The sequence below is a fragment of the Ursus americanus genome, chromosome 18 (assembly GCF_024610735.1).
Source record: "Ursus americanus isolate L20-20 chromosome 18, mUrsAme1.1.p, whole genome shotgun sequence".
Lineage (NCBI taxonomy): Eukaryota > Metazoa > Chordata > Mammalia > Carnivora > Ursidae > Ursus > Ursus americanus.
In genome coordinates, this window is record NC_142144.1 from 59,886,451 (window position 1) to 59,903,389 (window position 16,939).

Here is a 16,939-nt window from a genome sequence, read left to right on the forward strand (position 1 = left end):
AATCAGCTCTTTGTCTTAAACCTATAAACTTATCCTTTGTGAGCACTCCATGGCACAGAGTCATCTGCAATCATTCTGTTAGATTTCATGTTGGTCAAAAGGTTGCTTCTTCAAAAATCAGAATAGTAGTTTGTTAGGTATTAGCCAAATTTCAACTAAAAAGAAATTGAATGGTCCCAGAACACACACGTGAACTGTCTCAGAAAATAACACAAATTTATTAGAATTATTACTAGCACAAATAGTATCAGGCATTACAATGTTTATTGACAAAGTTTTTTTGCATTCTAAGATTTCTCATCAGTCCCGCACTTAATTACTATTGCTAGTTGCTCTACTAAGAATTTAATACCAAGCTTATTATTAGAGATGATGTATAGTATTTCAACGGTATTCTGAAGCAGAACATTAGATGTCCATATTAAAGTCCAGCAAAAGTGTAAAGGAAATAATTTCATCACCTCTCAGCATTCTCACAGTGAATAAGGTGGTGGTGACTATTCTACAGAGAGTTTTTCATAGGCAGGTGGAGCACTGGGAACCTGTGAGAATGAGAAAGGGAGAGTGTGGGATTGGCTGCACTGCGCAGGTTTCTGGCAGAGGGGTAAAGTTAATGGTCAGCATCATATTTGTACTACTTATCTGGACTGAAGTGCCCACATTAATTACCAGCCAACAAGATAATCGTTGTTAAATTTCACAAGTATATGTGTTGAAACGTTGGGGGGAGGGGGAAGACTAGAGAAAAATAGAGCTAACAGCCTTCCCCAAATCTGAGAAACTTATTTATACCTTCATTATCCTTGCCAGTAGAAGTCCCAAGCCCTAACTGGTGAATTCTTGAACACTGTTTAAAGCCACCTAATATACATTTTATTTATACCGTATGGATAGGTCCTTGTAGTTGTGGCTAAAGGCCAGTGCTATTGTCAGTACGGCACAAATGTGTTAGGCCTTCATTTAATGCTCACAACAATTCTAGGAGTATTTTCATTGTTTTCATGTTATAGGTTGGAAAACAGTCACAGGCAGGTCAACTTCCTTGTCCAAGGTCATACAACTTCACAGTAATTTGGCTCCAGAGTCTGTTCTTTAAACCATTATGATATACTCTATCTGTACCAGTGCTGTCCAAAAGAATTAGAGGATAACACATACGTAGCTTTAAAATTTCTAGTATCTGCATTACAAAAAAGAAACAGGTAAAATTAATCTTCATAATATATTTTATTTAATCCCACATATCAAAATATTATTTCAACATGTAATTGATATAAAAATCATTAATGAATTATTTGTATTCTTTTCCTCATACTAAGTCTTTGAAATCTGGTATGTATTAGAACATTTTCGTTCAAGCTACTATGTTAGAAGTGCTAAGAGCCACGTGTGGCCAGCGGCTTCCCTGTTGGACTCACAGCTTATACAATTACTCACAGATGCTTTTTCCCCCTCCCTTAGATGTGTCTACATTCAGAAAAAGGCAAATATACTAAAGACAAAAGACAAAACAATATTGTATCCAGAATCAGTTTCTTCCTTTGGATCTTAGTGTAGGGATCTCATCACTGACCCTAGAAAACCTGGGTACGAGAGGACACAATTTAAGAAAATCTCTCTGCTTCCCTGTTTTTTTATCTTTGTTATTGTTTATTTTTTTATTATGGTAAAATATAAAATTTACCATTATTAAGTGTACAGTTCAGAGCATCAAGTATATTCACATTGCTCTTAGTTTTTAAATTGGAATAATTTTATTCATTTGAGTTAAAAGCAGCCATACAATAAACACCAAGATGCAGGATCTCAACCTACCACAGGTTCACAGTTATTCTCTTGAAAAGGCAGTTTGCTGTCCTGGTGACCAAACCCCTCACATGGACATCTTCCTGTTAAGGTACTTTGAGTGCCAGCATGAATACTTTTGTCCTGAAATGTGAATGCATGAGGGTCAGTGGGTGAGAAAACTTGGCAACAGGGACGCACTGCCTATTTCTGCCTTCTTCATAATGACAGCAAAATATCTTAAACACTACAAATGCATATGTTGTGGTAGAAATGTTGTGGTTGTAGCCTGAGCTTCCAAGTCAAGTTGCAACATGATTTCTAGTCAATCTAAGGCTAAGTTATGCACCCTGAGTTATTGTGGGGAGGGGTGGGTGAAAGCTTAGTTTGGTGCTTTGCATAGGTTTAGGGGGTGATATTCTCCATCCCCAGAATAGAAGGATAACAGATAGTACAGGACAGAGACACATACTCAAGTGGGGACTTCAGGAGTGGTCCACCATGGTGAGGTGGAGTATTTCATCACTGACATAGTTTTAAATTACTGGCACATTGTGATAATAAAAAGCAGACTAACTTTTAGTTGCTTTTATTATTGTTGTTAAATTCTCCACGGTGGTTCTCAAACTTTAGCTTGCATCAGTATCACCTGAGGGCTTGTTAAACAGATTGCTGGGCCCACATCCACAATTTCTGACACAGTAGATCTAGGGTGAGGCCCATAATTTGCATTTCTGACAAGTTCCCAGGTGATACTGTCAAAACTGCTGATCCAGGGCTACGTGGAGAACCACTGCTCTGCACAGAAAGCACCTCCTTACTGCCTGCACCTGGGTGACCCGGCTATACCGAGATCTTTAGAAGGACTGGGCAAGTAATGCATAGGGGTCAGAGGGGACAGGTGGGGGCCATAGGAAAGGAAGGAGTATATCTCATCTAAAGGGACAACCACTATACAGCTGCCAGTTTTTGCCAGATCTTTTGATTTTTTTAAAAAGATACTAGAAATAAAGATTTTCAGGTAAGATGTTGCTTTTACACCTAGTTGTACCTAGGTTGGCACCTAATTCAATTTCTTTAAAATACAGCCCTAAACATACCAGTGAGCCAAATTCAGACAGTAGGGTATTAGCAGCATGCACTCTGTGGTACCAGCTAAGAGGGGCTGGAACAGGGAGGCTGCGTGGATATTGAGCAGCTCGTCAGCCTTTTCTGCAGATTGTGACTGATCATTGGGCTCTACTAGGTTGGAAGAGGGCATCAAGGTAGGTTTCTCAGGCAGAAGTGTTTGGAACATCAATGAGGTGAGGCCAGACATGGATTAGAGCTGATAACTACACAGTCTGCACACTGTAAGAAGTAATTTTCCTAAACTCTAGTCTGAAACTATTATTGATGCTACTCCCGTTGAAGGATATATGCACAAGGGCCCTAATCTTAATGTAAGGATGCAGGAAGAGTCTGCTTCTCTCCCCAACTCCCAGCAATATACTGCAGGTAGAGTATTTAATGCATTTTCTCCCTTTACCTCAATTATCACCTCAAATTTTCTTATTTGTAGATTTCTCACCTGCCATAGGATAGGGGCATGATCTACTCCCCCAGCTCACTGCCAGTTCTCTGCACCTGCAGTCAAACTTCAGCATGCATTTTATTTTATTTTGTTATGTTTTTTTATTATGTTAGTTACCATACATTACATCCCTGGTTTCTGATGTAAAGGTCGAGGATTCATTAGTTGCGTATAACACCCAGTGCACCATGCAATACATGCCCTCCTTACTACCCATCACCAGTCTATCCCATTCCCCCACCCCTTCCCCTCTGTAGCCCTCAGTTTGTTTCTCATAGTCCATAGTCTCTCATGTTTCATTCCCCCTTCTGATTACCCCCCCTTTCTTTATCCTTTTCTTCCCCTACCGATCTTCCTAGTTCTTATGTTCCATAGATGAGAGAAATCATATGATAATTGTCTTTCTCTGCTTGACTTATTTCACTTAGCATTATCTCCTCCAGTGCCGTCCACGTTGCAGCAAATGTTGAGAACTCGTTCTTTCTGATAGCTGAGTAATATTCCATTGTATATATGGACCACAACTTCTTAATCCACTCATCTGTTGAAGGGCATCTCAGCTCCTTCCACGATTTAGCTATTGTGGACGATGCTGCTATGAACATTGGGGTGCATATGGCCCTTCTCTTCACTACGTCTGTATCGTTGGGGCAAATACCCAGTAGTGCAATGGCTGGGTCGTAGGGTAGCTCAATTTTTAACTTTTTAAGGGACCTCCACACTGTTTATCAGAGTGGCTGTACCAACGTGCATTCCCACCAACAACGCAGGAGGGATCCCCTTTCTCCACATCCTCTCCAGCAATTGTTCTTGCCTTGTCAATTTTAGCCATTCTCACTGGCGTAAGGTGGTATCTTAGTGTGATTTGGATTTGAACTTCCCTGATGGCTAATGATTTTGAACATTTTTTCATGTGTCTCTTAGCCATTTGTATGTCTTCATTGGAAAAGTGTCTGTTCATATCTTCTGCCCATTTTATGATTTGTTTATTTGTTTCTCGCGTATTGAGTTTGAGAAGTTCTTTGTAGATCTTGGATACCAGTCTTTCATTTGCAAAAATATTCTCCCATTCCGTGGGCTGCCTCTTAGTTTTTTTGACTATTTCCTTGCCTGTGCAGAAGCTTTTTATCTTGATGAAGTCCCACAAGTTCATTTTTTCTGTTGTTTCTCTTGCCTTTGGAGATGTGTAATGAAGAAGGTTGCTTTGGCCGATGTCGTAGAGGTGGCTGCCTATGTTCTCCTCTGGGATTTTGATGGATTCCTGTCTCACATCGAGGTCTTTCATCCATTTGGAGTTTATCTTTGTGTATGGTGTGAGAGAGTGGTCAAGTTTCATTCTTTTGCATGTAGCTGTTCAATTTTCCCAGCACCATTTATTGAAGGGACTGTCTTTTTTCCACTGGATGTTTTTTCCTGCTTTATCAAATATTAGTTGCCCAAAGAGCCGAGGGTCCATTTCTGGGTTCTCTGTTCTGTTCTATTGGTCTATGTGTCTGTTTTTGTGCCAGTACCATGTTGTCTTTGTGATCACAGCTTTGTAGTACAGCTCGAAATCCGGCATTGTGATGCCCCCAGCTTTGTTTTTTTTTTCAACAGTTCCTTGGCAATTCGGGGCCTTTTCCGGTTCCACACAAATTTAAGGGCTGTTTGTTCCATTTCTTTGAACAATGTCATCAATATTTTGATCAGGATAGCATTGAAAGTGTAGATTGCTCTGGGTAGCATGGACATTTTAGCTGTTAATTCTTCCGATCCATGAGCATGGAATATTTTTCCATCTTTCTGTGTCTTCCTCAATGTCTTTCTAGAGTGATTTGTAGTTTCTAGAATATAGGTCCTTTACGTCTCTGGTTAAGTTAATTCCAAGGTAACCTAAGTGTTTGGTGCGATTGTAAATGGGATGGATTCCCTAATTTCTCTTTCTTCAGTCTCATTATTCATGTATAGAAATGCAACACATTTCTGAGCATTGATTTTGTATCCCGCCACATTACTGAATTTCTCTATAACTTCTTATAGTTTGGAAGTGGATTCTTTTGGGTTTTCCATATATAGTATCATGTCATCTGCGAAGAGAGATATTTTGATTTCTTCTTTGCCGATTTGGATACCTTTTATCCCTTTTTGTTGTCTGATTGCTGTTGCAAGGACTTCTAGTACTATGTTGAATAATAGTGGCGAGAGTGGGCATCCTTGTCGTGTTCCTGATCTTAAGGGAAAGGCTTCCAGCTTTTGCCCATTGAGAATGATATTTGCTGTAAGCTTTCATAGATGGTTTTTATGAGATTGAAGAATATTCCCTCCTTCCCTACACTCTGAGGGGTTTTAATCAGGAAAGGATGTTTTATTTTGTCAAATGCTTTTTCTGCATCTATTGAGGGAATCATATGATTTCCGAATTTTTCTTTTTGGATAAAATATGAGACCCCGATCAATTTGCGAATGTTGAACCACCCTTGCATCCCAGGGATGAATCCCACTTGGTCAGGATGGATAATCCTTTTAATGTACAGTTGGATTCTATTAGCCAGGATCTTGTTGAGGATTTTGGCATCCATATTCATTAGGAAAATCAGTCTGTAATTCTCCTTTTTGATGGGGTCTTTGCCTGGTTGGGGGATCAAGGTAATATTGGCCTCATAGAATGAGTTTGGTAGTTTTCTTTCTGTTTCTATTTTTTGAAACAGCTTCAGGGAATAGGTATTATTTCTTCTTTGAATGATTGGTTGAATTCCCCAGGAAAACCGTCCGGGCCTGGAGTTTTGTTATTTGGAAGGTTGTTTATCACTGACTCAATCTCTTCATAATTAATTGGCCTGTTTAAAAAATCAATTTCTTCCTGTTTCAGACTTGGTAGTTTATAGGTTTCCAGGAAGGCATCCATCTCTTCCAGATTGCTTAATTTATTGGCATAAAGCTATTGATAAAAGTTTCTAATAATCCTTCCAATTTCATTGGTGTTGGTTGTGAGCTCTACCTTTTCATTCATAATTTTATTAATTTGGGTCCTTTCTCTATTCTTTTGGATAAGTCTTGCCAGCAGTCTGTCAATTTTATTGATTCTCTCAAAGAACCAGCTTCTAGTTCTGTTGATCTGCTCTACTGTGCTCCTGGTTTCTAATTCATTGATTTCTGCTCTAATCTTGGTCAGCTGCTTCCTCGTGCGTGGATTAGGTCTGTCCCTCTGTTGCTGTTCCAGCTTCTTGAGGTGAGAATATAAAAACTGCATTTTAGATTTTTCTATTCTTTTGAGTGAGGCTTGGATGGCTATGTATTTCCCCCTTAGGACTGCCTTTGCAGTATCCCATAGATTTTGGACCGTTGTGTTTTCATTCTTGTTGGTCTCCATAAATTGTTTAAATTGATTTTTTATTTCCTGGTTTATTGAATCATTCCTGAGCAGGATGGTTCATAGTCTCCAAGTGTTTGAGTTTCTTCCAAGTTTTTCCTTGTGATTGAGTTCCAATTTCAAAGCATTGTGGTCTGAGAATATGCAGAGAATAATTTCAGTCTTTTGGTATCAGTTGAGACCTGTTTTGTGTCCCAGAACATGGTCTATTCTTGAGAATGTTCCATGGGCATTAGAATAGAATGAGTAATCTTCGGTTCTGGGGTGTAGTGTTCTATATATATCTATGAAGTCAAACTCGTCGAGTATGGCATTCAAAGCTCTTGTTTCTTTGCTGATTTCTTGCTTAGGTGATCTGTCTATTTCTGATAGTGGAGTGTTGAGGTCCCCTACCATTAATGCATTTTTATCTATATGTCTCTTTATTCTGGTTAAGAGTTGGCTTGTGTATCTTGCTGCGCCCCTGTTGGGGGCATATATATTTATAATTGTCATATCCACTTGTTGGATACATCCTTTAGGAATAATATAGTGCCCTTCTGTGTCTCTAACTATAGTCTTTAGTTTAAAATCCAATCTTTCTGATATGAGAATTGCTACCCCAGCTTTCTTTTGAGGTCCATTGGCATGAAAAATGGTTCTCCATCCCTTCACTTTCAGTCTGGATGTATCTTTAGGTTCCAAATGAGTCTCTTGTAGACAGCAAATGGATGGGTCATGTCTTTTTATCCAATCTGCAACCCTGTGGTGTTTTATGGGAGTATTTAGGCCATTCACATTGAGACTGATTATTGAGAGATATGATTTTAATGATGCCATGTTGCCAGTAAAGTCTTTGTTTCTATAGATTGTGACTTTCTGTTCTGTATCACTCTTGGGGCCTTTTTACTTTTATAGAACCCCCCTTAATATCTCCTGTTGGGCTGGTTTCATGGCTACAAAACTGGTCAATGAGTGGCGATTCTGGAGGGTTTTTATTTCTCCATCAATTCTGAATGACAGCCTTCCTGGATAAAGGATCCTTGGCTGCATGTTTTTCTCTGAAAGAGCTTTAAGAATGCCCCTCCCCCCAAACCTTTCTCTCATTCCAGGTCTGTGTAGACAGGTCTGACATAATTCTGATACCTTTGCCTTGGTTCGTGAGAAATTTCTTTGCCCTGGCTGCTTTCAATACTGTATCCTTGGATCTAATATTTGCGAAATGCACTATGACGTGACGAGGCGTAGGTTTGTCGTGGTTGAGCTTGGGAGGGGTCCTCTCTGCCTCCTGGACACGAATGTTTGTTTCCCTTGCTAGATTAGGGAAGTTTTCAGGTACAATTTGTTCAAATCTCTTCTAGACCTTGTTTTTCTTCACCTCCTCAGGGATGCCAATGATTCTGACATTGGAACGTTTCATTGAGTCAGTCATCTCCCGTAACCTCCATTCCCGAGTGTGGATTTTTTTGAGTCCAGATTCTATTTTAGCTTTTTCTTCTACTAACCCATCCGACAATTCGCCCATACGTTCTTCTGCCTCATTCACCCTGGCCGTCGGAGCCTCTAGTTTTCACTGCATTTGGCTCATACCATTTTTAATTTCTGCCAGATTCGCTCTCTTTTCCTCCCTTAGAGATTCTATATTCTCATTAATATTTTCGTTAATACTTTTTTCAAGTCTACACATCATCTTGACCATTGTTACTCTGAATTCCATTTCTGATAATTTGGTTATATCCATATCCATTAGTTCTGTGGCAGAGGCCACAGACTCATTGTCTTTTCTTTGCTGTGGGGATTTCTCCTTCTCGTCATTCTGATGAGGAGAGGGTGCAGGGTTGTCCAGAGCCCAAATTATTGACCGGGACCCAGGCCATGCGCCCTTGTTTTATAGGGATCTTAGTGACATGGGCTTCTTGATTTTTCAGCCTGCCTTCTGGGGGAGGGGCCTGCTGCGCCGATACTCAGGCAACCCTGTTTGGTTAGAGTCTCCGTGTCCCCTGAGAGGGGAGATGGGGATGGGCACACTGTGAGCCAGTATTTCCAGGCTTTTGTTCTCTGGCGGCTTTCCCTGGCGGTTTGCTGTGCCTCTTCTGAGAGTCAGAGAAGCAGTGGCCAAATCTCAGCCTCTGTCTCAGAACAGTGGAGTCGCGGACCGTTTTCCACTGATGTTATGGCCACTTTAACTCTGTTTCTGTTGGTGCTGCTCAACCCTGCAGCGTCCCAGGATGTGCGCCCCACACCCGGCGTCCCAGCCCTCACTTCCAGGGCCGGCACATCTCTGTCCTTTGTGTTTCTAACACTGCCAGCCGCTAGCCGCCCCCGCACGCTCCAGAGCTCCTGGTCTCAGTTTGGTTCCAGTGAGCACACCGGAGCTCTGGTTTTCAGTCTGGTCGCGCGTTCCCTGGCTCACGGTCTCAGTCTGCTCAGTCTGCTCTCTCGAGGGTGCCGTCCGTGAGTCCGCCCGCTCCACCGTGCAGGTGGCTACCGCTTCCCGGCGCCCGAACGCGGCAGCTCCCTCCCCCTTCCGTTTATCTTCCGATATCCATGCGCGGTGTCACGGCTCCCCGCTTCATACATCAATACTCAGTGCTGGAGATGTTCATTTGTACAGATCCAGATGTATCTTCCTGCATCTCAGGCTGATTCCGTGGATGTTCAAGCTGGTCTAGTACCTATCCAACTCGACTCAGGGGACCGGCTTAAAAAGGGGTCCCCTACTCCCCCGCCATCTTAACCCAATCTTCAGCATGCATTTTAAAAAGCAGCTTCCTGGGTCTCACTCCCAAAGAGGTCCCAGAATCTGCATTTTAACAACAGCTCCAGGAGATTTGAGTGTAGGGGCCCCCTGACCATGCATTGAGAAACACAACACATGAGACATGAGTATAAACTGAGCTGTCAGCAGGGGCCTCAGAATTCTCCAAGAATCAATTAGCATTATGTCCTAAACTTCCAAGTGTAAGGATAAAGTTGGTAAATACAAAAATAACTTTCATCCCCTTACAAATCATCTTCCTGCAGAAACAAGTTGCCTCAAAGAGCAGTCTTTCCTTTCAAAAGATGTTTTTCAGGACTAAAGGGAATTGTGAGTCAATGGAAACATTTTAGGAAATCTTAATTCCAACCAACCTTGCTACCATTCTATGGCCAACGAAAGTGGGAGAGTAAACATTTCAAAGCTTAAAACAGGTTGCTGTTGGAGTGACTCAGGTATCTGAAGCTTGCGTTTATTGTCATTTATGTCCTTTGGCTTTCTATTATTATTTTTTTAAGTAGGCTCCATGCCCAGTGTGGAGCCCAATGTAGGGCTTGAACTCCTGACCCTGAGATCAAGAGCTGAGCTGAGGTCAAGAGTCAGACGCTTAACCAACTGAGCCACCCAGATATACCTTGTGCTTTGGTTTCAAAATGAAAAGAATCTTCCACGTTGGGTGTGGAGCCTACTTAAATAAATAAATAAATAAATAAATAAATAAATAAATAAATATAAATAAAACAAAACAAAATGAAAAAAAAAACTCCAAAGAGAGGCAGGGAGGTAATTATGCAATTAAATGTAGTATTTAGTGCACTGTTGTACATAATTTTGCCTACATTTCTTAGACTACTGATTCCCAACCCAGCTTTTCAGGACATGTGAAAGTCTCAAAACAAAATTTTAATATTAATTTAAAAAATAAATGTCAGCATTTTAGATGCCATGGGAACCAGAGAATTTAAACACAGCTCCATCTCATAAAAATTCCAGAAACTCTGCAAATCACTGGTATAGACCTAGAGGAATGGAGACATGGTAGGTTGAACTTGAACCTTACTAAGCAAAATGTTCACAGTGTCTGAGCTCATGACATTAAAGACTCTCTGTTAGGGTTAAATTTAAGATTAGAGTGTTGAAGTAGAAAGGAAAAAAATCGTATTTTTGTCTAGTAGCATCAAGCTAGTAGTTGTGGACAGTTAGGAAATGAGTACCAACATATTGAGTTTGTAGAGCTTTTACTCCTTAAAAGTTAAGTACAAACAATTAAATAAAAATATAGAAGAAAATATATGTTAAATAAAGACTGATTACATCATGTTATATCGCATGTGCCCAGGTGTAAAACAGAGCAAATGAGACTCCGAGAAGTTAAACTCTAAGGTCACCAACAAAGTCAATGGCAGACAATGAGACCAAATCCTGATGCCAGTATTTGGGTGGCTGCTATGTGCCAGGCACTGGAGGTATAAAGACGAGTAAGAAATACTCTGTCCCAGTTCATAAATGGAGGAAAGAAAAGGGGTGGAAGAGGCAAAAAGTAAATAACCAATTACAAAACAATGTTAACTCCGTGCTAGGGGCACAAATGGAGTTCTGTGGCAGAGAGCAAAGTCCCTCCCTAATCAGTTGTGGACAGCCACAGTGAGGTATCATATGAGCTCAAGGTCCATCCCTAATCTCCTAGCCCAAGGCTTTCCTATGGCAGTTGTTTTGGAATCTTACTCAGACTCAGCAACTTCTCCTTTCCACTAAATGTCAACATATTGGAGGACTGTTGCGCAGTGGCTGTGTCAGCCCCCAAACTTGCCCTGTCTTTCATGATTTTTATTTGGGACACTCTGGCAAAATGGGCATTAAGAAAGGGACATACGGGACTGCCCAATCTTCCTGGCAAGGAGAAGTCAAAGCTATAGCTGCCACCTTTCTCTTCCCCTTCTCAGACTACCAAGCTCCAAACCCCCACCACACCAGCCCTCCCCTCCATCACAGAATCTTTTGTCTAAATTGTTTGCTGAGTGAGGGAGGAATGGTACTTTCCAACATCTTTTGCAAAGATAATTTTTTCCATTATGTATCAACTCATAAGTTTTCAGGTGTGTAATAAACAAGGGAGAGAGGGAGGGAAAGGTAGAGGAAGGGAGAGAGAGAAAGAGAGGGGTGAATGGTTTCCTCACTGTACTGATGGCTGAATGGGCCCTACGTATGCTAAATTGCTTGGTATAACAGAGTCAGAACTTGGAACTCCCAGGGAACCTGGGAAGAAAGGGGTAAGGCAGCGAGGTGAGATAAGCAGGCCACTAAGTCAGAAACAGAACCAGTGGGAATTCCCAGGAGGATTGGTAAGACCTGGAGCATCTCCCATGCTGCTGTTTGCTGTGCAAGAGGATCAGAACCCCTGCTCCTGTACCCCACAAATATCAGTGCTCAGCTACACATAGTTAAGCACTCCAATTTGCTGTGAGGGAAACCAAAGAGATGGGCCAAGTTTCTGGTTGGGGTTCATGCCAGGCAGAAGCAAAGGAAGAGCTGAGAAGTACGAAGTAGAGAAAGACTCATCAGAACCAGAAATGAGAGCTAAAGCTGATCATGAGAATGTTACCCACTCCCCAGAAATTCAGAAAAAGAAGGGCAAGGGGGTCCTGGATCTGGAGGGATCCCAGCGGTGGAAACTTTACTAACAATCAAGCTTCTGTATCCACTTCGTCTTCCACAATACCAGCAGCCAATGAGCAGCAAAGATCCCAGGATCACTGTCAGGATTCCAATCCCTGCAGCCCTGGCCCAAGAAATAGACAAATCCATCTGGGTACAGAAATCTTGTTCTAGATTGTGATGAAACATGCATCAATCTTCAATCTTCACAGGGGCTTTGCCAGCCCAAAACCATACATTCCATTCCCCAAGTAGTTTCCCACCCTACCCCACACCACACTGAACACCCACCAGGCCTCCAGCACCTATATCAAGGGACAAGAGCTTCTTTCGGAGCCTCACAGCTGTGTACCCACACAAGTAGTGCTAACTGGCGTGGCCTAAGCACCCAAATTCCACCCACGTTCCAACTGTGCAGTAGCAGCTGATGCATGTGTGAACTGTGTATTCACAGAGACGGAGTTATCTTTTCTTTTCATCAGGATTAGTTTAAAACATTTTCCCCCACTACCAGTCCACGAAAAGTCTTCATAATTAACATTGACTTAAGATCTACTCTAAGCTGGATATAATGATGAACATTCTGTATATATTAGATTATTTAATTCTCACAACAACCCCGAAAGTAGGCCCCACTTATCACCCCCATTTCACAGATGAGGAAATAGATTCGGATGTTAAGTGCCTTGCTGATGGACATACAGAGGTAGCACAAGATGGAGTCAGGATTTGAACTTGAGTTTGTCTCATTTGTGTTTGTGTCCTCTTTACCTGAAACCTGTCCCCTCACTCCTTGCCCATGACTGATATATTCATGTTCAAAGACTCAGCATCAGCCCACCCAGGATGATGGCAACCCATTCTGGCTTCCCTCATCAACAGCCCTACGGTGGTAATAGGCAGTGTGCTTACCCATGCCTTCTAGGAAAGGAACTCCCAAATGAGTTTTTTGGTTTTGGGTTTGTTTTTTAATTTGAGTCCTCAATGCCTAGAAAATGTCAGGCACACTGGGTGTTTCAAAAAATATTTCTTGAAGATGGATGGGTGGATGAATGGACAGTTGAATGGATGGCCAAACATATTAATAAAAAATGAAAAAACTGCAAAATGAATGAGCCATTTAATGTCTTCTTTAAAATAGCTATAAATATGTGGATTTGGGTCATGATGCTAGCCCCAACATCATTTTTTTCCCATTTGCAATTGGAACTGAAGATCTGAAATACCATCTTTAAAGATCATCCTTCCTTTGTCCTAACAGCTTAATTCTCTGTTACTTTCACCTCTTGTGGGTCATTGACACTCTAGTGAGAATGAGGGGATCCACAACTTTCCACAAAGCAGATTCTGGTTGGAAATGGAGAAAAGGTAATGAAGAGAAGGAGAGAGCATTTAAAGCAGTCACTGAGGGCTTGGAGCTGGCACATTCTGACTGAAGGGGTGGAAATAGGGTTTGTGAGATTTAGAGGTCTCCAAGACTGTAACTATTGCATGGGGATACCAGATACCAGCCTTACTGTTGGGTCATGTGTCTCATGGTTACATTCAACTAGGCAAGCTCCTCTCTGGCCTCTGCTTGCTCCAGGAATCCAGTTGCGGATCACCAAGGACCAAACCAGATGGGTCAGTCCTTGCTGCTTACTCTGTTATTACCTGAGTGATCTGGAAAAGATATTTCAGAATGGAGCTGGGGATAGAACCCTGGGGATTCTGAAATAAGAGGCCTTATCTCTCCAGCCTGCTTGGCTGCCAAGTCAGAGATGCCAGCTGACATTTGGAGTCAGAGACTGCAGATATTCAATAAGTACCTCTTAACTGGCCAGGCCTGAATTATTAAAAGATATAGCACTGGGGCTCAGTCTTGGGGAGAAGTGTCTGAGCTGAACCTAGAGCAAAGCTGTAGCATCACTGAGACTGGTCTGCTCCTCAGCAGCAGGCTGCAATCTGAACATCTAAGCCAGCCTTTTGAGCCCTCTGTCCAGTGGCCCATGGGAAGGATTAGTTACCACAAAGGCCCTGGAAACAGAACCTGAAGCTGTGCTTTCCTGTATAACACTATCAATTAGCTAACATCTGCCTGATTTTCCACATCATAGCATGATCAAAGTGGAGAATGCTGTGACTTGCTAAAGAAGGGCTCTGCAGATCTGGGTGATTTATAGGAGATTGAGCAGCTGAAGGTGAATATAGCTGAGGTTTCTCCTGGAGAGATCTTTGCGCTGTATTACGTACCGGACCACCTCCTTCTCAAAGCAGCTGAGGCATCAAGTCTCTCCTGTCTATCACTAAATGGGATGGATGACAGTGCTGGATAAAAACTCTGACCTAATTATGCAGGTCAGTCCGCCCACTCCGTGGATCATGAAGCCGAGACCTACCACGACTCATCAACATCACCACCACCTTAGCAGCTACTCTGTCATTCACTGAGCACTGATTTGTGCCAAGCATTGTGCCAAGCACCCCACATATAGGCTTTTATTTCATCCTCACAATAATCCTCTGAGGTAGATATGATGTTCATGTCACAGCTGGTACCCCATGATTTTAAGTTGGTAAAATGTCCAAGGCTGCACAACTGATAAGTGGCAGAACCAGCATTCACAGTGACTGGCCTAAGATACCCAACTGGTGCCTTTCCTGCCGTACCGCCCTTTCCTGAAATGAAGCTATCACAAGGAGCATTCAGTGGGCTCTTGTGACTGAAGCCATCTGATTCAATTCCTAGAATGCTTGTGCTCCAACTTCACTCACCAAGTCTGTGTTCATCCCCTTGGACATCTTGACACAGACAGAGCTCTGTTCCAGTTCTTTATGCACAGTCACATTGCATTCACACACACCCAAGTGACTGATAGAGTGGAAAATATCAGGATATGCCAGACACATCAAAAGAACCCACTGCCCAGCTGGGCAGGACTCTCCAGAGTGACACCAAATGCCTCCTGAAACAGAGTCACCTGAGATGCATGTTAAAGTGCAGACTCTGAGCTCCACCCCCAGACCTACCAAATCAGCCTCTCTGGAAGCAATGCCTGGGAAACTGCATTTTACAAGCTCCATGAGTGACTTACGTCCTCTTGACTGAAAGAACCCCTCAAACTCTTTTTACTGAGGTTTCACAGAGATACAGTTTGTCAATTCATCATACAGAAGCTGAAACCATATCCCACCTAGTTTCGTGTGTACCCTAAACATACCCCAAAAAGTATATTTTTGCTCTTGGGACATTTTTTCAGATCTTCCCATCCCCATTCCCTACTGACCATGCAGGGATGTTAGAGAATCCCACTAGGGTCTTCTGAGGAAATGCTCTCAGCCTAAATTCTTCCTCAGTGCCTTTAATGGGTTCTACATCTTGCTTGCCCCTGCTAGTTCACTCTAGTAAAGATTTTTCAATATCTCCTTCCCAAGGGAGAGCAAGTTTGCAAGAAGTTCTGAGTGGACCACTTAAGACATGGTCCAAATAAAAACCTGGTACCTCATTTGTCCTGTTGGAGTCCCCACCCAGAGGGTGGGACCCGACCTAGAGCACCACACTCTTGTGTACTGTAGTATATGCAGAGTGTGTCCCAGCAGCCTATCATTCCACTATGCATCCCACTTAACACTTCCTAAAATTATTCTTGAGCCTAATTCTGCACTACACTGTAAGATTTTTTCAAAGATAAGGATAACATCTTAGACTGATTATACATTGCTTAGCACTTAGAAATGCTGAATCATATGACTAATTATTTAAAATTAATTCATACTATTAAATACCTTTCCTTAGGATAAAATTATGATGCAGAAGCTATGACCACCATCTTCACCCTGGGGTCAGTCTGCAGATGGAGTTGCACATACCTGCCCTACATTCTCACTAGCTCTTTGGCAACTCACCTTTGTTCTGTCTGCAAACCATCTCCAGGAGCCTGAGTGGAGTAGAGAGAACAAGGCTTGAGGAAAGAGTCATCTTGCTCCCAGATAGATGTTTTCCAGCTGGGGAACCTACAACAAATGCCTAATAACCAAGAATACAGACCAAAAAAACAAAAACAAAAAAAAGCCAAGATCCAACTTATTATCATTCCTATCTCCTTGCCTCTATGGCCTCAGAAAAGCTTGAGTGAGCCCCTTGTAGGACCACGGGGTCCCCTCACCTCATTGCCGGTGTTTTTGCTCTTAGGAGAAATGAACGCTAGGAGATTTACTGACAGGCATATACTTGTGGAAATCAGCAGCTGGTGTCAGCAAATGGCAAACTGGAAACCCCACTGGGTTCAGTTTCGAACTTACTCTTCAGCTGTGATGTAGGAGTGGTTGTGCCCCTTCTTGGGGTGACCAAGGATGAAGTGAGCCTCTTATCTTGGCATCTTGTGGGGGCAGGCCACAGGACACCTAATAGCAGGGGCACACAGGCATCACTCAGCACATTCAGAAACATCCTCACTCAGCATTTCATAAATACCCACAAAGACATTCTCTCCAGGTGAGTACTAATGATAGCTGGGACCCTCTGTTTTCTCTCTGTGAGCGAATTTATACTTGCTGTTTTCATTGATATCAAGTGGAAATTGCTCAGGTTTCTAACTGCTTCTACCAAACGAAAACTAAGTTCAAAGAAGAAACTACAAACAAAAGCAAAAAACTTTGAAATTGAGTTATTATGGGGGAGGGAGATGCTCTTCATTTGCCTTCAATTTGACTCTACACCACAAACTTATAGAGAAACGAAATACATTTTTTAAAGATGACATTTTATTATTATTAATTATTTTTAGAGAGGTGGGGGGAGAGGAGCAGAGGGAAAGGGAGAGGGAGAGGGAGAATTTTAAGCAGACTCCATGCGCGGTAT

General features: G+C 42.1%; 1 protein-coding gene across 1 annotated transcript; it reads right to left on the reverse strand.

Annotated features, from left to right (window-relative positions):
- Positions 1-428: 428 nt before the first annotated feature.
- On the reverse strand, positions 429-16,457 carry MLANA (melan-A). Its single transcript, XM_045780466.1, is given in 4 exon segments — positions 429-542; positions 1,816-1,929; positions 12,127-12,223; positions 16,381-16,457. Coding segments are annotated over 4 exon segments (357 nt in total). The 3' UTR covers positions 429-473.
- Between the last annotated feature and the right edge of the window lie 482 nt (positions 16,458-16,939).